Genomic DNA, 18598 nt, shown 5'->3' with positions numbered 1-18598 from the left:
GTTTAGTTTTTAATTTTTTTAAATTTAAATCCAAGTTAGTTAGCATATAGTGTAATAATGGTTTCAAGGAGTCGAATTTAGTGATTCATCACTTACAACTTACATCCCAACAAGTGCCCTCCCTAACGCCCCTTGCCCATTTAGCCCATCCCCCCCACCCCACCAGCAACCCTCAGTTCCTCAGTTCTCTGTACTTAAGAATCTCTTATGATTTGTCTCCCTCTCTGTTTTTATATTATTTTTGCTTCTCTTCCCTTATGTTCATCTGTTTGGTATCGTAAATTCCATATCGGAGTGAAGTCCTGTGGTACGTGTCTCTCTCTGACTGACTTGCTGGGTTGCAGCGTTCTTAAAACCAGGATGACAGCCCAGCCCCCTGGGTGTTGAGAGGCTTGGCGCGTGTAGGTCCTGTTGCCATTATCATATGTTAACATGAGAAGTGGCACCGGTGACCTGCTCTTCGAATACCCAGAGCAAATTCCCAGGGAAACGTTCAGACCAAACAAACCTTTTCCTTTTTTTTTTCTTTTAATTCTTTTCTTCTGCAGGTCAGCAACCAGCAGAAGAAAAATAGTCATCAAGAATTACATATAAACAAAAAGTAATGCGTTTAAAGTTAGCTTTTTTAAATGAGTAAGATAAAACATCCAACTCACCCCAATTCATCTTAAAAACAGGAAACATAAGGAAATCTTTCCCTAAAATTATGATTAATAGTGGCTCATGTTTAAAGAGCGCCTCCTAGCAGAGTAGCACAGCGGAAGCGTGCTGGGCCCATAAAGAGCGCCTCCTAGGAGCCAGGCCCATATGATCCCTTTAATCTTCTGGATCCTGTGCTTGTGTGGCCTTCCGGACCTTTCCCTATGTGTTCCCACGTACTCATGTGCTCCTGGAGAAGAGCTTTATTGGTGTGTGTGCATTTTATTATTGGCATCATGATGAAAGTATTACTTTTTTCCTTTTAATAAAACATCTTGGTGATCTTTCCTTGGTGGAGCTGCTCCCCTCCTGATAACTCCTTAAGCTGTTTTTCTTTGTTCTTGTATAACAGGGAATTCACTTTGTCCTTATAACTGCCCTTTGAGGGAGGCACTAGTACAGATGACCAAGCAGAGGCTTGGAAGTCCCCAAGCGCTGCAGGGTGTGTTTGTTTATGCTCAGTTATCCTGTCCTCTTGCTAGATTGGGGGTTCCATGAGAGCAGCTCCAGGTCTGTCTTCACAACCATATCACCAGCACCAAGAACATTCAGTGACTATTTATTGATGAATAAATGGAATCGGAAACCACGTTTTGTGACCAGGGATCCCATATAATCATGTGTACCCTAAATCCCAGTTCTATCTGTTAGGACAAAGGTGGGCCTGTGGCAGGGCCTGCTGGATTCCTAGGGGGTCAGAGCCAGACCCCGTGTGGCTGACCCTGAGAGCCCCTCTTCTGTTCTGTGTCCATGTCCAAATGGATTCTGCAGTGTCCACGGCGTGTCCCGGCAGGTCGATGAACTGCTGCCTCCTCGCCCTGGGGTGCTGGCTCCTGTCCTTCTCCTTGGAGTGCAGACCCTGTAGATGCTAGGCTGGCCCCGTCTTGGCCATTCTGCTGTCTCCATGGAGGCCTGGAGCCCTGGGGTTTTGCCACCAGCCTTCTGGCATGTTGAGTCCTGCTCAGGACTGGCTTATTTACGCCAGCACAAATGAAACCACAGTCCTGTCTCCTGGAATTACCTTTCAGTTGGTCTGGCATGTCATTCTGGGGAATGGGACAATGAGGAAACAAATGTCTGGGGACATGTTGGGCAGATCATCAGTGGTTGGGTGGTGCATAGCCCCCATTTGTGGACAGCCAGGGCCCATTTCAGGAATCCCGGGCTTTGTGTGCGGTCCTGACTGCAAGATCCAGGGTGTGTGTGTGGGAAGAGGCTTCCTCCCGACGCGAGGGGCCTGCGGCCCAGGCTGGAGTCCTCGCCGCCATCCAGCTTGGTGTGCATGTTTGCTTTGCCCTCCTCCCAGGTGGCATTTTACCAGGTCTTCATTCCTTCGTCTCTCTTAACTTCAAACTCTGTGCTCAGCATCCCAAGCGTGGCTCTCACAGGCCCTTCCCTACCTTCTCTCCTCCTACAGCCAGAGTGACAGGAAAAGCATGAGCTAAATATAGAGGGACAAGAAAGCCTGGGTTTAGAGGTCTGGCTTCTGTGGTGACTCCCAGCCCCTCTGTCATGGCTTGCTGGCCTTAGGCAAGTCACATAAGTCCTTGGGCCTAATTAATTTATATGCATATCTTGGGCATTTGCTATGTGCCAGGCACTCTGCTGGCAGAGTGTGAATGAGACGCAGCTCTGCCTCCTTGGAACCCACAGTCTGTGGGAGAGAAAGAGAAGGAACCGGGCAGGATCAGGGCCGCGGGTGGTGCTGCGGATGGCTTAAAGAGACTATGGAGCTCAGATCTGGGGCGGGTAAGGGAGCTTCTGTGGGGACACAACCTGTATGTGGTGTTCCCAAGGGTGGGTAGGCGTAAACCTGGCTCTGGGTGGTGAGACCTGGGAGAGCACGAGTGATGGGGTGGAGACACTGGGCTTGAAGGCAGTTCTGCGGGGGCTGGTGTGCACGGCCAGAGGGCGGGAGCCCCGGCATGCTGAGCACTGGGCGGAGTCTGGTTTTAGGCTGAGGATAACTGTGATCCCATCTTTGCTTAGAAAACCTTTCCATGCCCGGAGGGGAAGGGGTCAGGGGTGTGAGCTGGAATCTGGAGCCCAAGGAGGAGGCTGTTTAAACCTGCCTCCGTTTCTCTGCCTAGAAGAAGGGTAGCTGTGAGGACTCGGTACTCAACGGAGTTGGGTGGGGAAAGCTTTGTGAATTGAAAAGAGCCACCTGGGTGACAATTGCCGTTATACTGGCTTTGGTCTTACCTTGTGGCCTTCCAGACCCGGAGACTGAGGTCTAGTGACTTTTCCGTTACTTTGCATCTTTAGAACTAGAAGATGGAGCTCGGTTTCTCTGCCATCACCTCCCACACGTGTTCACTCAGGCCTGGCTTGGGTCACGCAAAGCCCCATCCGGCTCCACAAGTAGGCCGTTGGCCCCTCTGGCTCCCATATTCCTGGACCTCAGGCAGTGCAGACAGAGGATGCTGTGTTTCTCTTGCTGATGGTGTAACAACCATGTGAACTCCCCCAAGTGCAGGTTGGCTGTGAAGTGTCAGCATCTTCAGCTCAAGCAGGAGATCTGGGGAACTGGGACCTGCCTGGGGTAACGGGTGGTTCTCTGGGAGGCTGCTGTTGTGAGCCTCACAGCTTCTAGACGCATGGAGGTAACAGCCTTCAGATGTCTCTGATACTTCTTTTGCCTTTTCCCAAAAACTCTCACTTCCTGGTTAAGTTACAGGACTGGGGCCTGGGACCACAGCCCCATCAGGGGTGTTAGTGCAAACCAAGGGCCAGCATGAGCCCATAACAGGACCCACTGTGTGGGTGCAGAACCTTTCACCCCCCAGAATCCTTAACTGGGAGAAAATGTGGAGGCGATGGGAGAAAATAGGGTTTGGGCCTCAGACTGGACTGGCATTGCAGCCCAAAGGCTTCCCTTGCTCCCATGTTGACCCCGGGCAACACCCTTGACCTTGGAATTTGCTCATCTCTGAATGGGGCTTATAAACCCTACCCCAGTATGTTGTGAAAATTCAGTGATGTGCTTTTTAAAAATTATTTAATTATTAAATGTTTTTTAAAACATTCATTTTTGAGAGTGAGAGTGCAAGTAGGAGAGGGGCAGAAAGAGAGGGAGACACAGAATCCGAAGCAGGCTCTAGGCGCTGCTGAGCTGTCCACACAGAGCCCGAGGCAGGGCTCGAAGCCACAAGGGGTGAGATCATGACCTGAGCTGAAGTCGGATGCCCAAGTGACTGAGCCACCCAGGTGCCCCTCTGCTTTTTTAAATTCAAGTCAAGTTGACACACAGTGTTACATTGGCTTCAGGTGTACAGCCTGGTGATTGGACAGCCCTCTTCTGCTGTGCCTACAAGTGTAACTGCCATCTAGCCTCATACAGCGCTATTGCTGTGCTGTTGAGCAGTCCCTGTGCTGTAACTTTCATCCCTGTGTCTTTCCATTCCGTGGTGGGAAGCCTGTGCTTCTCACTCCCCTTCACCCATTTTGCCCATCCTCCAACCCCCTAATGACGCTTTTTTACTAAAGAGCCTGGTCTGAAGCAGCTACCCAGAGGTTATTGGTTTCCCTGTCTCTCTACTTCCCCACCCTATAATGGAGCATGCTCTAGCCATTTTATTCCATTTGAGAAAGAGAGTGCCCCCTGGGTGGTTCAGTCAGTTAAGCAGCCAATCTCACGGTTCGTGGGTTCAAGCCCCGCATTGGGTTCTGTGCTGACAGCTCAGAGCCTGGAGCCTGCTTCAGATTCTGTGTCTCCCTTTTTCTCTGACCCTACCCTGCTCGCTCACTCTCTCTCTCAAAAAATAAATAAACGTTAAAAAAAATTAGAGTACCCTTCCCTGTCCCTGGCCATCCTTTTATCAGCTTCATTGTGGCCCAAAGGATAGTGCTGGAACCCTCATGGATTCCAGTGAGAAATGTGGTCTGACTGAGCCCTTTCAAGGAGAGGGGACCAGCAAGCCACTCCCAGAGTGCCAGTCCTTTTCTGGGTCTGGGATCACAGATCTGCAGCAGATGCCACCCCATTTGGTTGGGAGGCCAACAGGAAGTGACTTCATCCCAGAGATCACATAACTGAGCATGGGTTTAGGGAAGACTTTGGGGGCAGGAGATGCAGATGACTCTTCTCTAGGGAGAAGCAGGAGCCCTTTGTGGGAAGAGCCATTCCAGCCCAGGGGCTGAGCAGGAGCAGGCGCAGTGAGGTGTGGCCGTGCAGTGTTTGCAGGACCAGGCTGTGTGCAGGGCTCCTGGGACAGGTGGGTGTGGCGCGGGGCAGAGTGGGGCCACCACAGGCTTCTGAGCAGACAAGCGAAGGGCTCGTTTTTGTGTGTGTGTCTGTGAGAGAGAGAGAGACAGACAGACAGACAGGAGACACTGACAAACTGAGAGCGATCCCTCAGGGGCCAGAGGGATGGATGGAGAGAGACAGACAGACAGACCCTGAGAGACTGAGAGAGATCCCTCAGGGGCCAGTAGGATGCAGGAGGCCTTCTGGAAAGAGGTGGCAGTGGGAAGGATAAAAGGAGGCTGAGTTGGAAGTCTGAGGAAGGGGATCGGCAGGATTTGGTTGATAGCAAAAGAGATGCCAAGAGGTCCACCCCCAGCTCTCAAGGGCAGCTTTAAATAACAGGCTGCTCAGGCACCTGGCCGGCTCAGTAGAGTATGTGATCCTAGATCTCAGGGTCATGTGTTCGAGCCCCACCTTGGGTGTGGAGTCTTCTTAAAGAGTAAAATAAAGAATGGGCTATTCTTCAGGTTTCTGAAAACACACAGGGACTGAGCAAGGACTGGGGGAGCCACCATTGTGAGTAAACTAGTTTTATCACTCACTTTACAGATGAGAAAAATGCAGCTTAGGATTGGGAAAGTGACTTACATAGGGTCACATGCCACTAACTTGCCCGTGCTGTTTCCACTACTCCTCGCCGACTTTCCCTGCCTGGACTGGGCAAAGGGGCTTTGGGTCTGTAGCTGCTATGTTGCCTGAATCCCAGGGTCTGAAACCCCTGCTCCTCAGCCCAAATGGAAAGCCCCAAGGTCAGGAGAGGGAGGTTGTCTCGGCCAGCCTGTCACCAGCCAGGGGCATCTCTCTGAACGAGCCAAGCCTCCAGGCCAGCCTGGTATCCCCAAGATGCCTTCCCTGTGGGCCAGGGGCAGGGCACCCAATCAGGAACACTGATCTTTGGTTGCAGACAGACCAAGCACACGGGACTCTCCCTTCCACACCACCCTCCCCTGACCCTTTATCATGAGAATTTTTACAGACACAGCTAAGTTGAAAGATTAACATTGAACACGCATATACGTACCACCTAGACTCTACCATTAACATTTTACTATACTTTTGTGATCACAAATTATCCATTCCTCTGTCCATTAACTTAATCATTATTACACTATAAACACATTTTTTAAAAAAACCCCACAAAGTATAGCTATCACTACATTTCCTGCTAAATACCTTAGCATGTATATTATTAACCAGAGCTCAATACTTAGTACATTTTTCTTATAGGAAATTTATATAAGATAAAAAATACAAATATTAACATGTACATTTTCTGAAGCTGCCTTTCATTCAGCCCAAATTTTATTTATTTTGAGAGAGAACATGCATACACATGCATAAGTGGGGCAAGAAAGAGAGAGAGAAGATAGCAAGCAGGTTCCACGCTGTCGGCTCAGAGCCCAATGTGGGGCTCAGTCCCACGAACTGTGAGGTCATGGCCTGGTGCATTTATATAGCTGCAAATAATACATTGCTTTTTTAAAATGAAATTTTAAATTCCAGAATAACTTTAGATAGAGTTAGTTCCCCTGTTATGCTCCACATCCAGAATCCAAGCCAGGGGACCACGTTAAAGTGTCCTGTCTCCCCCATGTCCTCTGCCTGCTTTCTCGATCTTTCCTAAGTTCTTGTAACCTGGACCATCTTGAGGAGCATTGGCCAAGTATCCTATGAGTGTCCTGACTTTGGGTTTCTGATGCTTTTCTTATCTTAAGTTGGGGCTTTGGATTTTTGGAATACTCAGGCAGTATGTGCTAGCCACCTGATTTCATGGCGATGTTACCCTTCATTTGTTCAAGACCACGTTCGTGGAGCTTCTCCAGGGTAGAATTACTATCTTCTCTTTCCCTGCTCTGTTCTTTGGAAGTGAGTTACCTCGTCTAGCCTTGGGGGCAGAGGGTGGGGAGTAGGCAAGAACTAAGCTCCACCTCCTGGATGAGGTATGTTTTTTGGAATTCTTCTGTAAGGATTCCAAAAGCAATTCTCTCATTTATTCCAGTCATTTATTGGCTGGTTGCTTTTAATTGATTTCTTTAATCAATATAATACATATACATAATTTACAATGTTAAGGATTATAAGGAAAAAGAATGGTTCCTTAAGGCCTTAGTTATTTGTTTTGTTACTTATAAATAACATGCATACTCTGAACTTTTTCCCATTTTATATTAAATTGAACTATATGAACTTCCCAATATTCAACCATTTTTGATCTGCAGACATGGCCATTTCATATGATTCAACCTAATACCTAGTATTTTGACTTTCTAATCCTTGTGCTGCTGATTTTGTGTGACATTGGAGCTGGTTCATTTGTTTTGTTGTGAATTGTGACTTTGCATTTGATCCGCATCAGCTCTGGCTCCCAGCTTAGCCACAGCTCTAGACTGGGTGCCTTGGGCCTGGGTGAGAAAGGGGCTGCGGAATGTGAGGTCAGCCTTTGTTGTAGTAACTGTCCACCACGGGCAGCTGTGGGGCAAGGCCTTGGGGGCTCCCTGGACTGTCTGCTCCACTGATCCCCTCAGCTGTGAGTTCTCCGCCTTGTGGCAAACTGGGCCCCAGGTGCATCATCTTGCTGCAGGGTCACAGCCACTGGGCCAGCTCTCATGTGTAGTCTTAGGCCAACTGTTGAACCTTTTGTGCCTCAGTTTCTTCATCTATACGATGGGGACCGTCAGCCTTTCAGATGGGTTCCTCTGGTGATAAAAAGGCAGGACCATGTCCTGAGGCCAGCACTGGTGTAGATCCTCAGCTCTTCCTTCAGGACCCTCCGTGTTCTCCTGCCTGCCTGCAGTATGAAGCTGCCCAGCACAGGGGACTCTGGGGGTCAGAGGCCAAGATCTCAGGCTCAGCTCAACCTCTAGCCTGCTCTAAGACTCTAGCTGGGTGTTTTCACTCCACTGGGCTTCCATCGCCCATCTGTGCCAACAGGTTGATGCTGATGATCTAAGGGGCTTCGAAGTGGCTGAGAACTGGGGTTGTGAGCCCCTCTCCCCACATCCTGCCATCGAGCAGGGCTCTGCCTCTCCTGCCCCAGGCACTGGGAGTCTTGGGATGGATGGGACTGTAAAACAGCACAAAGTTCTTGTTCTTCTCTGGGCCTCTGTGAGGCCGATGGTACTGAGCTTCAGGACCCTTTTGGTTCTGGGGCCCATCCAGAAAAGGCCAACTGAGCTGGTCATGGATATGATAGTGGCAGAACACCTCAGGGACCCTGCCCAGTCCTGGGGAACAGCCACTATCATCAGGCATCACACAGATGAAAGAAAAAGTACAATTTGGATGAGTTTGTGTTATCAAGTAGAGGTTAATGGGGCCAAGACCCAACCTGGGAGGGCTTCTCTAAGGAAGTGATCTTTCCTGAGACCTGAAGGGTAAGCAGATGTTGGCTGGATGAAAGGAACGAGAACATTGCAGGCAGAGGAAACAGCAGAGACCCTGCAAGAGAAGAGGCCAGTGTGGTTGGAGCAGAGTGAGGTCGAGCAGGTGAGAGGGTGAGGGGTGCACAAAGGGCAGGGACCAGGTGCAAGGCATCAGAGGTCCAAAAGAGTCTGATCTTCATCCTAGGAGCCCAAGGAAGCCTTTTGGAGGACTTTTAGCTGGGAAGTAATAGGACTAGATGTGTTTTGAAAAGCAACCTCTGGCTGCAAGGGAGAATGCAGGTGGGGTCAGGGCTGCAAGAGGCTTGAGACCAGGGAGCCCAGAGCAGAGACTGCTGTTGTTTAGCTGACAGTGGCTTTGTCCAGGGTGGTCGCTCTAAGGACAGGTAGAAATGGGTGGATCTGAGAGTTTGGGAGATAAAACTGCCAGGACTTAGTGGCCTTGTGACCAGGAGGAGACGTATCAGGTGATTTCTGTGGCCTAAGCACCTGGAGGGATGATGGGTGCAGGAGTTCACAGTGGGAGCAGCAGCTTTGGGCGCCCAGCTGTACCATGGAGGAACCTGTGGGCACCCAGGAGGCGAGGCTGGGATGGCCACTGGCTACAGAGGCACAATCTGGAGGGCAGAAGCCAGGGCCTAGGAGGGTGGTGTGAACATGGCGTGGTACAGGAGTGGGGAGGGGCAATAGGCAGCTTTTGAAGTGCAAGACCTTGCGGGGTCAACTGTAGGCCCTGAGGTAGGAGTCCCTGGGCAGGCACCCTCCCTCCCCACCCTGCAACCCCCACCTACCCCCTCAGAGACCCAAGATTCAGGGGGAGGTTCCTCAGAGCTTCTCACACCTTCTCTCTTCCCCCCAGATCCTGCTCATCTCTGATTACTTCTATGCCTTCCTGCGGCGGGAGTACTACCTCACACACGGTCTCTACTTGACTGCCAAGGATGGCACGGAGGCCATGCTTGTTCTCAAGTAGGCCTGGCTGGACACAGGGCTGCATGGACTTCAGGAGGTGGAAGGGCCAGAAGCTGGGCCAAGCCCTCTAGCCAGAGTTGCCAGCAGAGGAGGCCTCTGGCAGAGGAGGTTCGGGTCCAGGGTTACAAATCTCTGGCACCAGAGGGGAGCCATGGCTGGCAGCAAGGCTGAGGGGGAGTAGCCAGGAGCTCCTCTACTTGGACCCTCCACTTTGTGGCTCTGCACACCAAGGAGCCCCTTCTGAGGCTGGAAAGGGGGAGAAGCAGGTGAGCAGGGTTTGTTAGGTTGTGGCTACTTAATAAAATTTTCTTTTTTGTTACAAAGAAATCAATCCAGGGCCTGCACTCCTGGAAGGGGTGGGCTTGGCCCCTAACACCACGTGGTATACTACACACTGGTGTGGGTTTCTAGAATGGGTCCCAAGTCCACAGCACCCAAGTCTGTGCCCTGGCAAGCTGAGACTGGTGTGGGACAGTGCTTCACCCCACCCTCTACCCCACAGCCCCCGCCCACCACTCCCCAAGCAGCAGGAGGCAAAGGGCCAGGCAGGCCTGAGCAATCTTTATTCTGCAGAGACACAATGCCACAGATCCATACACCATGTCAAGGCCAGGTGAGCCAGGGGCCAGTCCTTCAGGGGTGGGCAGGTCCAGGCAGGGGGGGCAGCGCCTCAGGTAAGGGAGGGGAAGATGGACAGGGGCCTAAAAAAAAAAAAAGACAAACCACACGGAGCAGAGGTGCTGGGAGCTCTTCCCTCCCCTCCCCCATCCCAGCCAGCACCCAGAGGGGCACCTCTAACCATGACTGGCCCAGGACCAACCCAGGGAAAGAGTAGGTATGGTTGGTGCCCAGTGGCTAGGAGGCAGCATCCCTGCCCAGCCTGCCCAGGGCAGAGAACTTAAGTTCAGGAGTGAGGAGCTCCCTGGGTAGAGCCTGACAGCGCCCCTCCCCCGCAACTCCCAGGCCAACCCCCCCTACTGCTGGCTCAGAAGCCGAAGGTTTCCTGGGAGGCGTAGACCATGTAGAGGAAGCCATCGTCGTCCTTCTCCTGCTCATAGATGTCCGCGATGGGTGTAGAAACGCTCACCATGCTGTGCTGGTTCACCAGCAGGAAGAAGGCCTGCGTGGGGTTCAGCTGCAGGCGGCGCCTGGGGTGGCAAAGGCAGGTCAATTGTGAGGGGCCTGCCTGACTCCTGAATGGGTGGAGCCCTGACCACCCCCACTCCCATCCCCATGGATTGAGTCCCGCTCTCTCCACACCCATCCCAGCCCTTTCTGGAGGCACTCACCTCTGACCCAACAGGGATCGCAGCTCTGACCTTGACCTTTCCCAAACTCCCTAGGACCAGGATCCAAAGGGCCCACGCCCCGCCCTCCCACAGAAGGCCCCACGCCCCTTCTGACTGCTGCTGCTGCCCACGCACCGGATGATCTTGACCAACTCGCTCATGTTGACATGGTCTGGGACCAGGAACTTGGTCTTGTCCAGGACGGGCAGCTGCTTTTCACCCTTGTAGCGCTCGATGATCACCTAGGGGTGGGGCAGGGATGCGTGAGCCAGGCGGAGCTGGGGCCACAGGGATGGGAGGGGGCGGAGGGACTCACCGGGATCTTGCTGGGGTGCTGGTCGCGGATCTGCTGCACCTCCTTACAGCGGTCGGCTGCGAACAGGAGGCAGGCAGTAAGGCCGAGAGGTCCCGCTCGCCATTCGCCCCGCCCGTCGCCGGCCCCGCCCCCAGGGCCATCAGGCCCCAGGGCCTGGCACCGGCAGGACTGGGAGGCGAGGCTCCGGCCCAGGCCTGAACCTGCCTCCTGGCCCGGGGGTCCAGCCTGAGTCTGACGTCACGGGGCTGACGTCTCCTGCGGCAGTCAGGGTCAGTCGCGCCCCCCCACCCTGCGCCTCTGCCCAGCACCCGCAGACCGCCCGCTGGGCCTCACCGAAGGTCCGCCGCTGCTTGAAAGGCCGGTCTGAGGGCATCGCGCGGGCCCGGCGGGGCGCGCAGGCCGGGACTCCGGAGCGCGCGGCTTGGGGCTCTGGCTGAGGGTCGGGGTCTCCGCGCCTCGCGCTCAAGGGCTCCGGGGCTCTAGCTGAGCTTGGCGGCTGTGGCTCAGGGAGGTAACTCGCTCGGGTGACGTCAGGTCACAACATTCCTTAAAGGGGAGGCCGGCGCACCGCTCCCATTGGGCCGACGCAAAACCCGCCCGCCTGGATTCCTGACGTCATGGCGCAGAGAGCTGGACTCCTGGCCAGCACCGCGGAGGGGCGGGGCTCCCAGGCCGCGTCACAGTCCTGTGACGTCACGAGCTGCCCTCCCATCTCCCAGAGGCCGGGGCTGAAAGGCTGGCAAGTCTGCGGGCAGTTGAGCAGGCTGGCTCGCATCTCTGGCAGCGGGAGAGAGCGTGGGCCAGTCCGGGGCTCAGCATTTTCTGTCCCCACTGGTGCTAAGTCATCACACAGCGCACTGGGAGTCCTTTCCCTTCAAGCTACGGCGCGAGGCGCTGGTGGTGGTGATTGGGTTTGCTCCCAAGACCTTGCCATCAGTGGAGCTCATGGTTAGAGAAGAGCAAGCTAGGGTCGGGGGATTGAAACAGAAAGCAAGACGCTCTAAAGGAACACACAGGTTTTAAAAGGAACTTCTAGAATTGAAAAAGCTATTGAAATTCAAGTCTGAAAGGATCAGGCAAGAAAATAGATGAGACACAGCAAAAGATAAGTCACTCAACTGGAGAATTGAAAGGAAACAACCAGAGAACCAAGGTCATAGACGATCTAAAGGGGAAAGTGATAGGAATGGGGAAGTGAGAAGACCCAAAGGTCTTCAAAAAGGAGAGAAAAATGGGAGAGGCAGTTCGTAAAGAGGAGCTTCCAGACTTGATTAAAGACCAGGATCCTTAGATAAAATCCAGAGCAGGTTAAATAAAAGTAGCACCTTGGCACTTTGTAATGAGTTTGTGGAACTCTAAAGAGAAAAGAGGATAGAAGAATGGCGAACAACTAAACTGATAAACATGTAAGTAAAGAAAAAACAGTGGAACATTAACAGTGATGATTAATCTGTGGAGTTACAAAACCGAGGAGCACAGGCCACACCTCGAAGACTGGAAAGAGTAATCAGTAATCAAAGAAGCTTGACATCTTTGAGGGGAACCGGATAAAGATATAATTTACAAAGCTTTGTAAATTCAGGAAGTGTATATTTCAGACACTTATACGGGATCACTAAAATTATAGCAAATGTAACTACCCATAGAGAAAAGGAGAAAAATAGTAGTAAAAAGAGTGGTACATAAGTGATACAAAACCAGAGTAAAACATGAGTAAGAATGTTTTTACATTCACCTATTAAAACATAATCAGATGGCCAAGAAAAATAAATGCAGCTCTATATGCTGTTTACAAGAGGACATTTAAAACTTAGGGGCACCAAAAGTAAAATGACAGGAAAAGGTATAATAGAGAAAAGCTAACCAGAAGGTAGACCTACTGCAAAATCAGACAAAAAAAAGGCCTTAAGGCAAAAGACCTTATTAGAGATCCTGAGGGTGACCAATAAATGAAGCATTCCTACAACTTGTAGGAAGACTTAACAATTCTTGTAAAACATACAAATTAGAGGTCTAAAAGGCTGAATAAACATGTAGAAAACAAAAATGATAGGATACAAGGAGAAATTGAAGACTTCCTTCAATAACTGATATACCCAACAGCCAAAAAAGGATATAGAAAGATAATATCAGTGAGCCCTGATGGAACCCTGAGCCCAATATTGTTACTTTCAAGCATACATTTACCAAAAATGACATAAAAAATAGCCCCAACTTGAATCTCCACCGGTATCAAATAGTTTCATAAAGACCATATTCTATGACCACAGACCAGACCCAAATAAATGTTTGGACATATAAACTTATAAAAAATTTTTTACCCAAAGATAAAATCCTATTGAAATGAAAACTATTCATATTTTTAAAAGTGAGAATACACCTAAAAACTCAGGTTTGGAGGAAGGCAACTTTAGTTATAGTAGGTAAGAAGTACAGAAAATGTTAGAGTGTTAAAGAATTTTAAAAAGGAATAACAGAGTCAACCCAAAAAAAGTGAAAAAAAGATAAGAGCAGAAATCTTTGAAATAGAAAACAAAAACACTAGGATAGGCCAGAAAATAAAGCTGGATCTTTGAAAAGACCAATAGAATAAATATTAATGTGCCAAATGGACATAACTGCCATCATTTCTGGCAGGAATGATAAAAATAAGAATGTTATGAACTTTATGCTAGTAAATTTAAAGCAGATGAGATGGACAATTTTCTAGAAAAAGATAATTTGCTAAGACATTCAAAAAGTGAGTAGCGATATGCCCCCCCAAATTGATCCAGATGGTTTTTGAGGGGAGCTCTGCCACCCAAGACCAACCAACCAGCCACAAATCAAACCTGCAGCAAACATCATACTTAATGGTAAAACCCCATAGTCTATGGTGAAATGATAAGCATTATTTCCTTTAAAGCCAGGAACAAAAATTTGAATTTTGTCACTGAATACAAGGCAACCTTGTATGGAGGTCCCAGCCGGAGCACGGGGCCAAGCCGCGGCAGGAGCATGACTGCCACTCACAGCAAGAAGGTGCAGAGGCTGCAGACAACAGAAGATTGCTAACACGAAGTCTGACAATACATCATACCATGTTTTAGAGAAAGATGGAAAAATGGAAACTCTCTACACAGCTGATGGGAGTGTAAAGCCTTTCAGCCACACTGAAGAGTAATTTGGCAAAATCTACCAAAATTGAAGATGGCCATAATCCTACAAACCAGGAATTCCACTTGCTGTGTACCATATGAGCTCAAAGGAACACAGTTAAGTATGTTTATTGGAGGATTTTCATAACAGCAAAACATTGGGGCCACCTACATGTCCTACTGAAGATCTTGGGTGTTCCTATAACATAGCAACACATGGTGAGAGAGAAGGGCTCAGCAACTTTCTCTTCCAAAGGCCAGACAGGCCTTAGGCTGGGCTTTTCAGGCCATGTGGTCCTCAGCAACTTCTCCTTTCTGTTGGAGTGTGGAAGCAGCCTTTGACCGCTAAAGGGCATGGTTATGTCCCAATAAAACCTTATTTGCTAAAACAGATTTGGCCTGAGGCTTTAGTTTGCTGACTCTTGATCTAGAGCTGTGTCAAAATGGACAAATCTCACAAACACAAAGTTGCAGCAGAGTATAATCAGAGCCATTAAGTGCAGCTGAAAGAATTAGGTTCGGCCATGGCCTTGGGGGAAATGGTTACACTTCTCCTTCAGACTAAGCCCTAGGCTGAGGCTATGGTGGGGGAGGGGCCCATCCCCCAAATCCCAAGGTCTGTGCTCACTCTTGCTCTTACCTGACCAGTGAGCAGGACTGACACTGCCTCCTGCACCTCTGGTTTCTCTACCACTGCTTCCTCCTCTCCCCCAACTCCTCAGAATCCAAGGCCTCATCTATTCCATGTCTCTACTTGAAAGCCTAGCAGACATCTCAATATTTAGCTTCCCCCAAATCAACCCATGTCCTTCCCCTAAAATATGCACTAGTTGTAATCCTGTCTCCATCTGTGTTATCCTGGACTCCTTTCTTTCCTTCACCACCCACATATCATCCAGTCCATGCCCAAACCCTGCTGGTCCACATTTCAAAATACCTTGAGAATCTGACCAGTTCTTACCACTTCCACCAGTGCCCTCAGGCCAGGTCATCTCTTGCCTGACTGCTGTCAGCATCTCCCCGCTGGTCTCCTCGCTTTGGCTTTGGGTCCCACTACACTGATGGCAGCTTTCCTGTGCACAGAGGTTGGGTCAGCTGATTCTGTACCCCACTCATTCAGACCAAAAGTCAAAGGCTGAACAGGGCCCAGGAGGCTTTTGGGAACGACTTCCTACTCTCCCCTGGCTTCATCTACCCTCACCCTTGCCCAGGAGGCTTCAGCTACACTGGCCTCCTCACTATTACAGAATCAGACACATTTGTGCACTGGGACCTTTCAGAACTTCCTCTTCCCTTTGCCTGGAGCATTCTTCCCCAAGGTCTCTGTGTGGCTCAGGTCTCCTCAGGAAGACTTTCCTGAATGATCTTTTTCAATGCTGCAGTCCCCACCCCAATTACTCCCTATCCTCCCTCCAGTGTCTTAATTTTTTTCCAGAATAGTTCGCACCTTCTAATATACTATCTAATTTTTCTAAGCTTACGAAAATCTTCAGGTATACAGAACACTTGAAATAATTGTTCAGCGATCATCAGTGTACCCACCAGTTACATTCTATACTTAATGCTTGCTCTATTTGCGTTATCATCTGTACATCCATCCACCCAATCTTTTTTTATACATTTCAGAATAAGTTGCAATCCAATATCCATTTATTTTTACTTATTTTTAAAAATTTATTTTTTGAGAGAGCGCAAGCAGGGCAGGGGCAGAGAGAGGGGGACAGAGGATCTGAAGCGGGCTTTGTGCTGACAGGCTGACAGCAGTGAAGCCAATGTGGGACTTGAACTCACAAACTGCTAGATCATGACCAGAGCAGAAGTCAGATGCTCAGCCACCTGAGCCACCCAGGGGCCCCTCCGATATCCATTTATGATAAAAACTCTCAACTAAGTGGGTATAGAGGGAGCATATCTTAACATAATAAAGGCCACATTTATGACAAGCAAACGCTAACATACTCAACAATAAAAAATTGAAAACTTTTCCTTCAAGATCAGGAGCAAGACAAAGATGCCCTCTTCTGCCATTTTTATTCAACACGATCTTGGAAATTCTAGCCAGAGAAATTAGGCAAGAAATAAAAAGCATCTAACTTGGAAAGAAAGAAGTAAAACTGTCACTATTTGCAGATGAGAGGATATTATATATAGAAAACCCTAAAGATTCTACCAAAAACTTGTTAGAACTCATAAATTCACTAAATTGCAAGATACAAAATCAATATACAAAAGTCTCCTCTTTTTAGTTTATTTATTTTTGATAGAGAGTGAGCCAGAGAGAGACAGAGACGGGGAAAGAGGCTCCACGTTGTCAACCCGGATTCTGATGTGGGGCTTGATCTCATGAACCTTGAGATCATGACTTGAGCCAAAGTCAAGAGTGTGACACTTAACTGACTGAGCCACCAATACACCCTGTTTTGTTTTTTAATGTAGGCTCCATGCCCAGTGTGGGGCCCAACGCTGGGCTTGAACTCATGACCCTGAGATCAAGGCCTGAGCTGAGATTAAGACCTGAACTGAGCAATATAGTGGCACGCTTAACGGACTGAGCCATCCAGGTGCCCCGAATCTGTTGTGTTTGTGTATGTTAATAATGAACTATCAGAGAAATTAAGGGGCACCTGGGTGGCCCAGTTGATTAAGTGTCTCACTTGATTTCAGCTCAGGTCATGATCTCACGGTGTTGTGGGTTTGAGCCCTGCTTCGGGCTCTGTGCTGACAGCAGGGAGCCTGCTTGTGATTCTCTCTCTCTCCACCTCTCCCTCACTCATTCTGTCTCTGTCTCTCTCAAAAATAAATTTTAAAAAATTATTTAAAAAAGAGCAATTGGGGCGCCTGGGTGGCTCGGTTGAGCGTCCGACTTCGGCTTAGGTCATTATCTCGCGGTTTGTGCGTTCAAGCCCTGCGTCGGGCTTTGTGCTGACAGCTCAGAGCCCGGAGCCTGTCTTCAGATTCTGTGTCTCCCTCTCTCTCTGACCCTCCCCTGCTCACAATGTCTCTGTCTCTCTCAAAAATAAATAAAACATTTAAAAAATTAAAAAAAAAGAGCAATTAAGAAAGCAATACCATTTAAAATTGTATCACTCCCGGGGCGCCTGGGTGGCTTAGTCAGTTGAGCGTCCAGCTTCGGCTCAGGTCATGATCTCATGATTCATGGGTTTGAGCCCCGCGTCGGGCTCTGTGCTGACAGCTAGCCCAGAGCCTGGAGCCTGTCTTTGGATTCTGTGTCTCCCTCTCTCTCTGACCCTCCCCTGCTTGTGTGCACTCTCTCTCTCTCAAAAATAAATAAGACATTAAAAAAAATTTTTTTTAAATTGCATCACTCCCCTGTGCTCTCTAAAAAAATAAATAAATAAATAAATAATAAGGGGCACCTGAGTGGCTTAGCTGGTTGAGCGTCTGACTCTTGCTTTTTGCCCAGATCATGATCTCAGTTTTTGTGGAATCAAGCCCCATATCAGGCTCTGCCCTGATAGCCCAGAGCCTGCTTGAGATTCTCTCTCTCTCCCCCCCCCTGCCCCTCCCACTTTCTAAAAAACAAAACAAAAAAAAAAACCCCTGCATCAAAATCAATAAGATAGCTAGGAATAAACAAAGGAGGGAAAGACTTTGTATACTAAAAACCATAAGACATTGATGAAATAAATCAAGACACAAATAAATGGATATTCTGTACTCATGAATTAGAAGAATTAATATTGTTAAAATGTCTCTATACCCAGAGCAATCTACAGATTCAATGCAATCCCTATTAAAATTCCAATGGCATTTTTCACAGAACTGTAACAAATGATCCTAAAATTTGTATGGAACCACAAATGATCCTGAAAATCCAAAGCAGCCTTGAGAAAGAACAAAGCTGGAGCCAAACTATATTTCAAACTATATTACAAAACTATAGTAATCAAAATAGTATGGTATTAGCATAAAAACACATAGATCATGGGTGCCTGGATGGCTCAGTGGGTTGAGCATCTCACTCTTGATTTCATCTCAGGTATGGATCTTGCATTTTGTGGGTTCAAGCAGTCTGTTGGTGCTGCAGAGCCTGCTTGGGATTCTCTCTCCCACTCTCTGCCTTCTCTGCACATGCTTTCTCAAAATAAATAAACTTAAAAAAAAAAAGATCAGTGGAGCAGATTAGAGATCCCAGAAATAAACCTATGCATATATGATCAATTAATTTATAAATAAGAAACCAAGAATACACAATGGCAGAAAGGACAGTCTTTTCAGTAAATGATTTTAGGAAAACTGGACCACAACTTATACCATAATGAAAATAAATTCAAAATGGATTAAAGACTTGAATGCAACACCTGAAACTATAAAACTCCTGTAAGAAAGCATAAGTGGTAAACTCTTTGACATTGGTGTTGGTGATGATTTGGGGGATTTGATACTAAAAGCAAAGGCAACAACAGTAAAAAGTGGGACATCAAACTAAAAAGCTTCTGCAAACCATCGACACAATGAAAAGACAATGAAAATATTTGCAAGTCATATGTTTGTTAAGGAGTTAATCTCCAAAGTATATGAAGAACTCATACAACTCA

General features: G+C 48.7%; 2 protein-coding genes across 3 annotated transcripts in view; one reads left to right on the top strand and one right to left on the bottom strand.

Moving 5' to 3' along the window:
* PIGU (phosphatidylinositol glycan anchor biosynthesis class U) overlaps nt 1–9628 on the top strand; it is an 83404-nt gene extending 73776 nt beyond the window's left edge. The window contains exon 12 of one of the 2 annotated variants that reach the window (XM_029918399.1): nt 9185–9628. In XM_029918399.1, the coding sequence (XP_029774259.1) occupies nt 9185–9298 (114 nt within the window). In that variant the 3' untranslated portion in view covers nt 9299–9628. The remainder of the gene's footprint in view (nt 1–9184) is intronic. The other variant, XM_029918400.1, reaches the window with a different exon arrangement.
* A 209-nt stretch (nt 9629–9837) lies between these two features.
* MAP1LC3A (microtubule associated protein 1 light chain 3 alpha) lies at nt 9838–11502 on the bottom strand. Its single transcript, XM_029918389.1, has 5 exons — nt 11236–11502; nt 10903–10958; nt 10722–10828; nt 10276–10445; nt 9838–9998 (listed from the first exon to the last, which is right to left on the bottom strand). Exons 1-4 carry the CDS (start codon nt 11273–11275, stop codon nt 10283–10285), a joined length of 366 nt encoding a protein of 121 aa, XP_029774249.1. The 5' UTR covers nt 11276–11502; the 3' UTR covers nt 9838–9998; nt 10276–10282.
* Between the last annotated feature and the right edge of the window lie 7096 nt (nt 11503–18598).

Source organism: Suricata suricatta, chromosome 12, assembly GCF_006229205.1.
Source record: "Suricata suricatta isolate VVHF042 chromosome 12, meerkat_22Aug2017_6uvM2_HiC, whole genome shotgun sequence".
NCBI lineage: Eukaryota > Metazoa > Chordata > Mammalia > Carnivora > Herpestidae > Suricata > Suricata suricatta.
Note: the sequence above shows the minus strand (reverse complement) of the source record. Positions and strands in the feature narration are given on the sequence as shown.

Excerpts from the sequence above, each read along its gene's own strand:
- MAP1LC3A (XM_029918389.1), bottom strand. The coding sequence starts at position 11,275 with ATGCCCTCAGACCGGCCTTTCAAGCAGCGGCGGACCTTCG. Across the intron at positions 10,829-10,902 it reads AGCACCCCAGCAAGATCCCG|GTGATCATCGAGCGCTACAA; the intron begins GTGAGTCCCTCC and ends CCCCACCCCTAG. Across the intron at positions 10,446-10,721 it reads GAGTTGGTCAAGATCATCCG|GCGCCGCCTGCAGCTGAACC; the intron begins GTGCGTGGGCAG and ends TTGCCACCCCAG.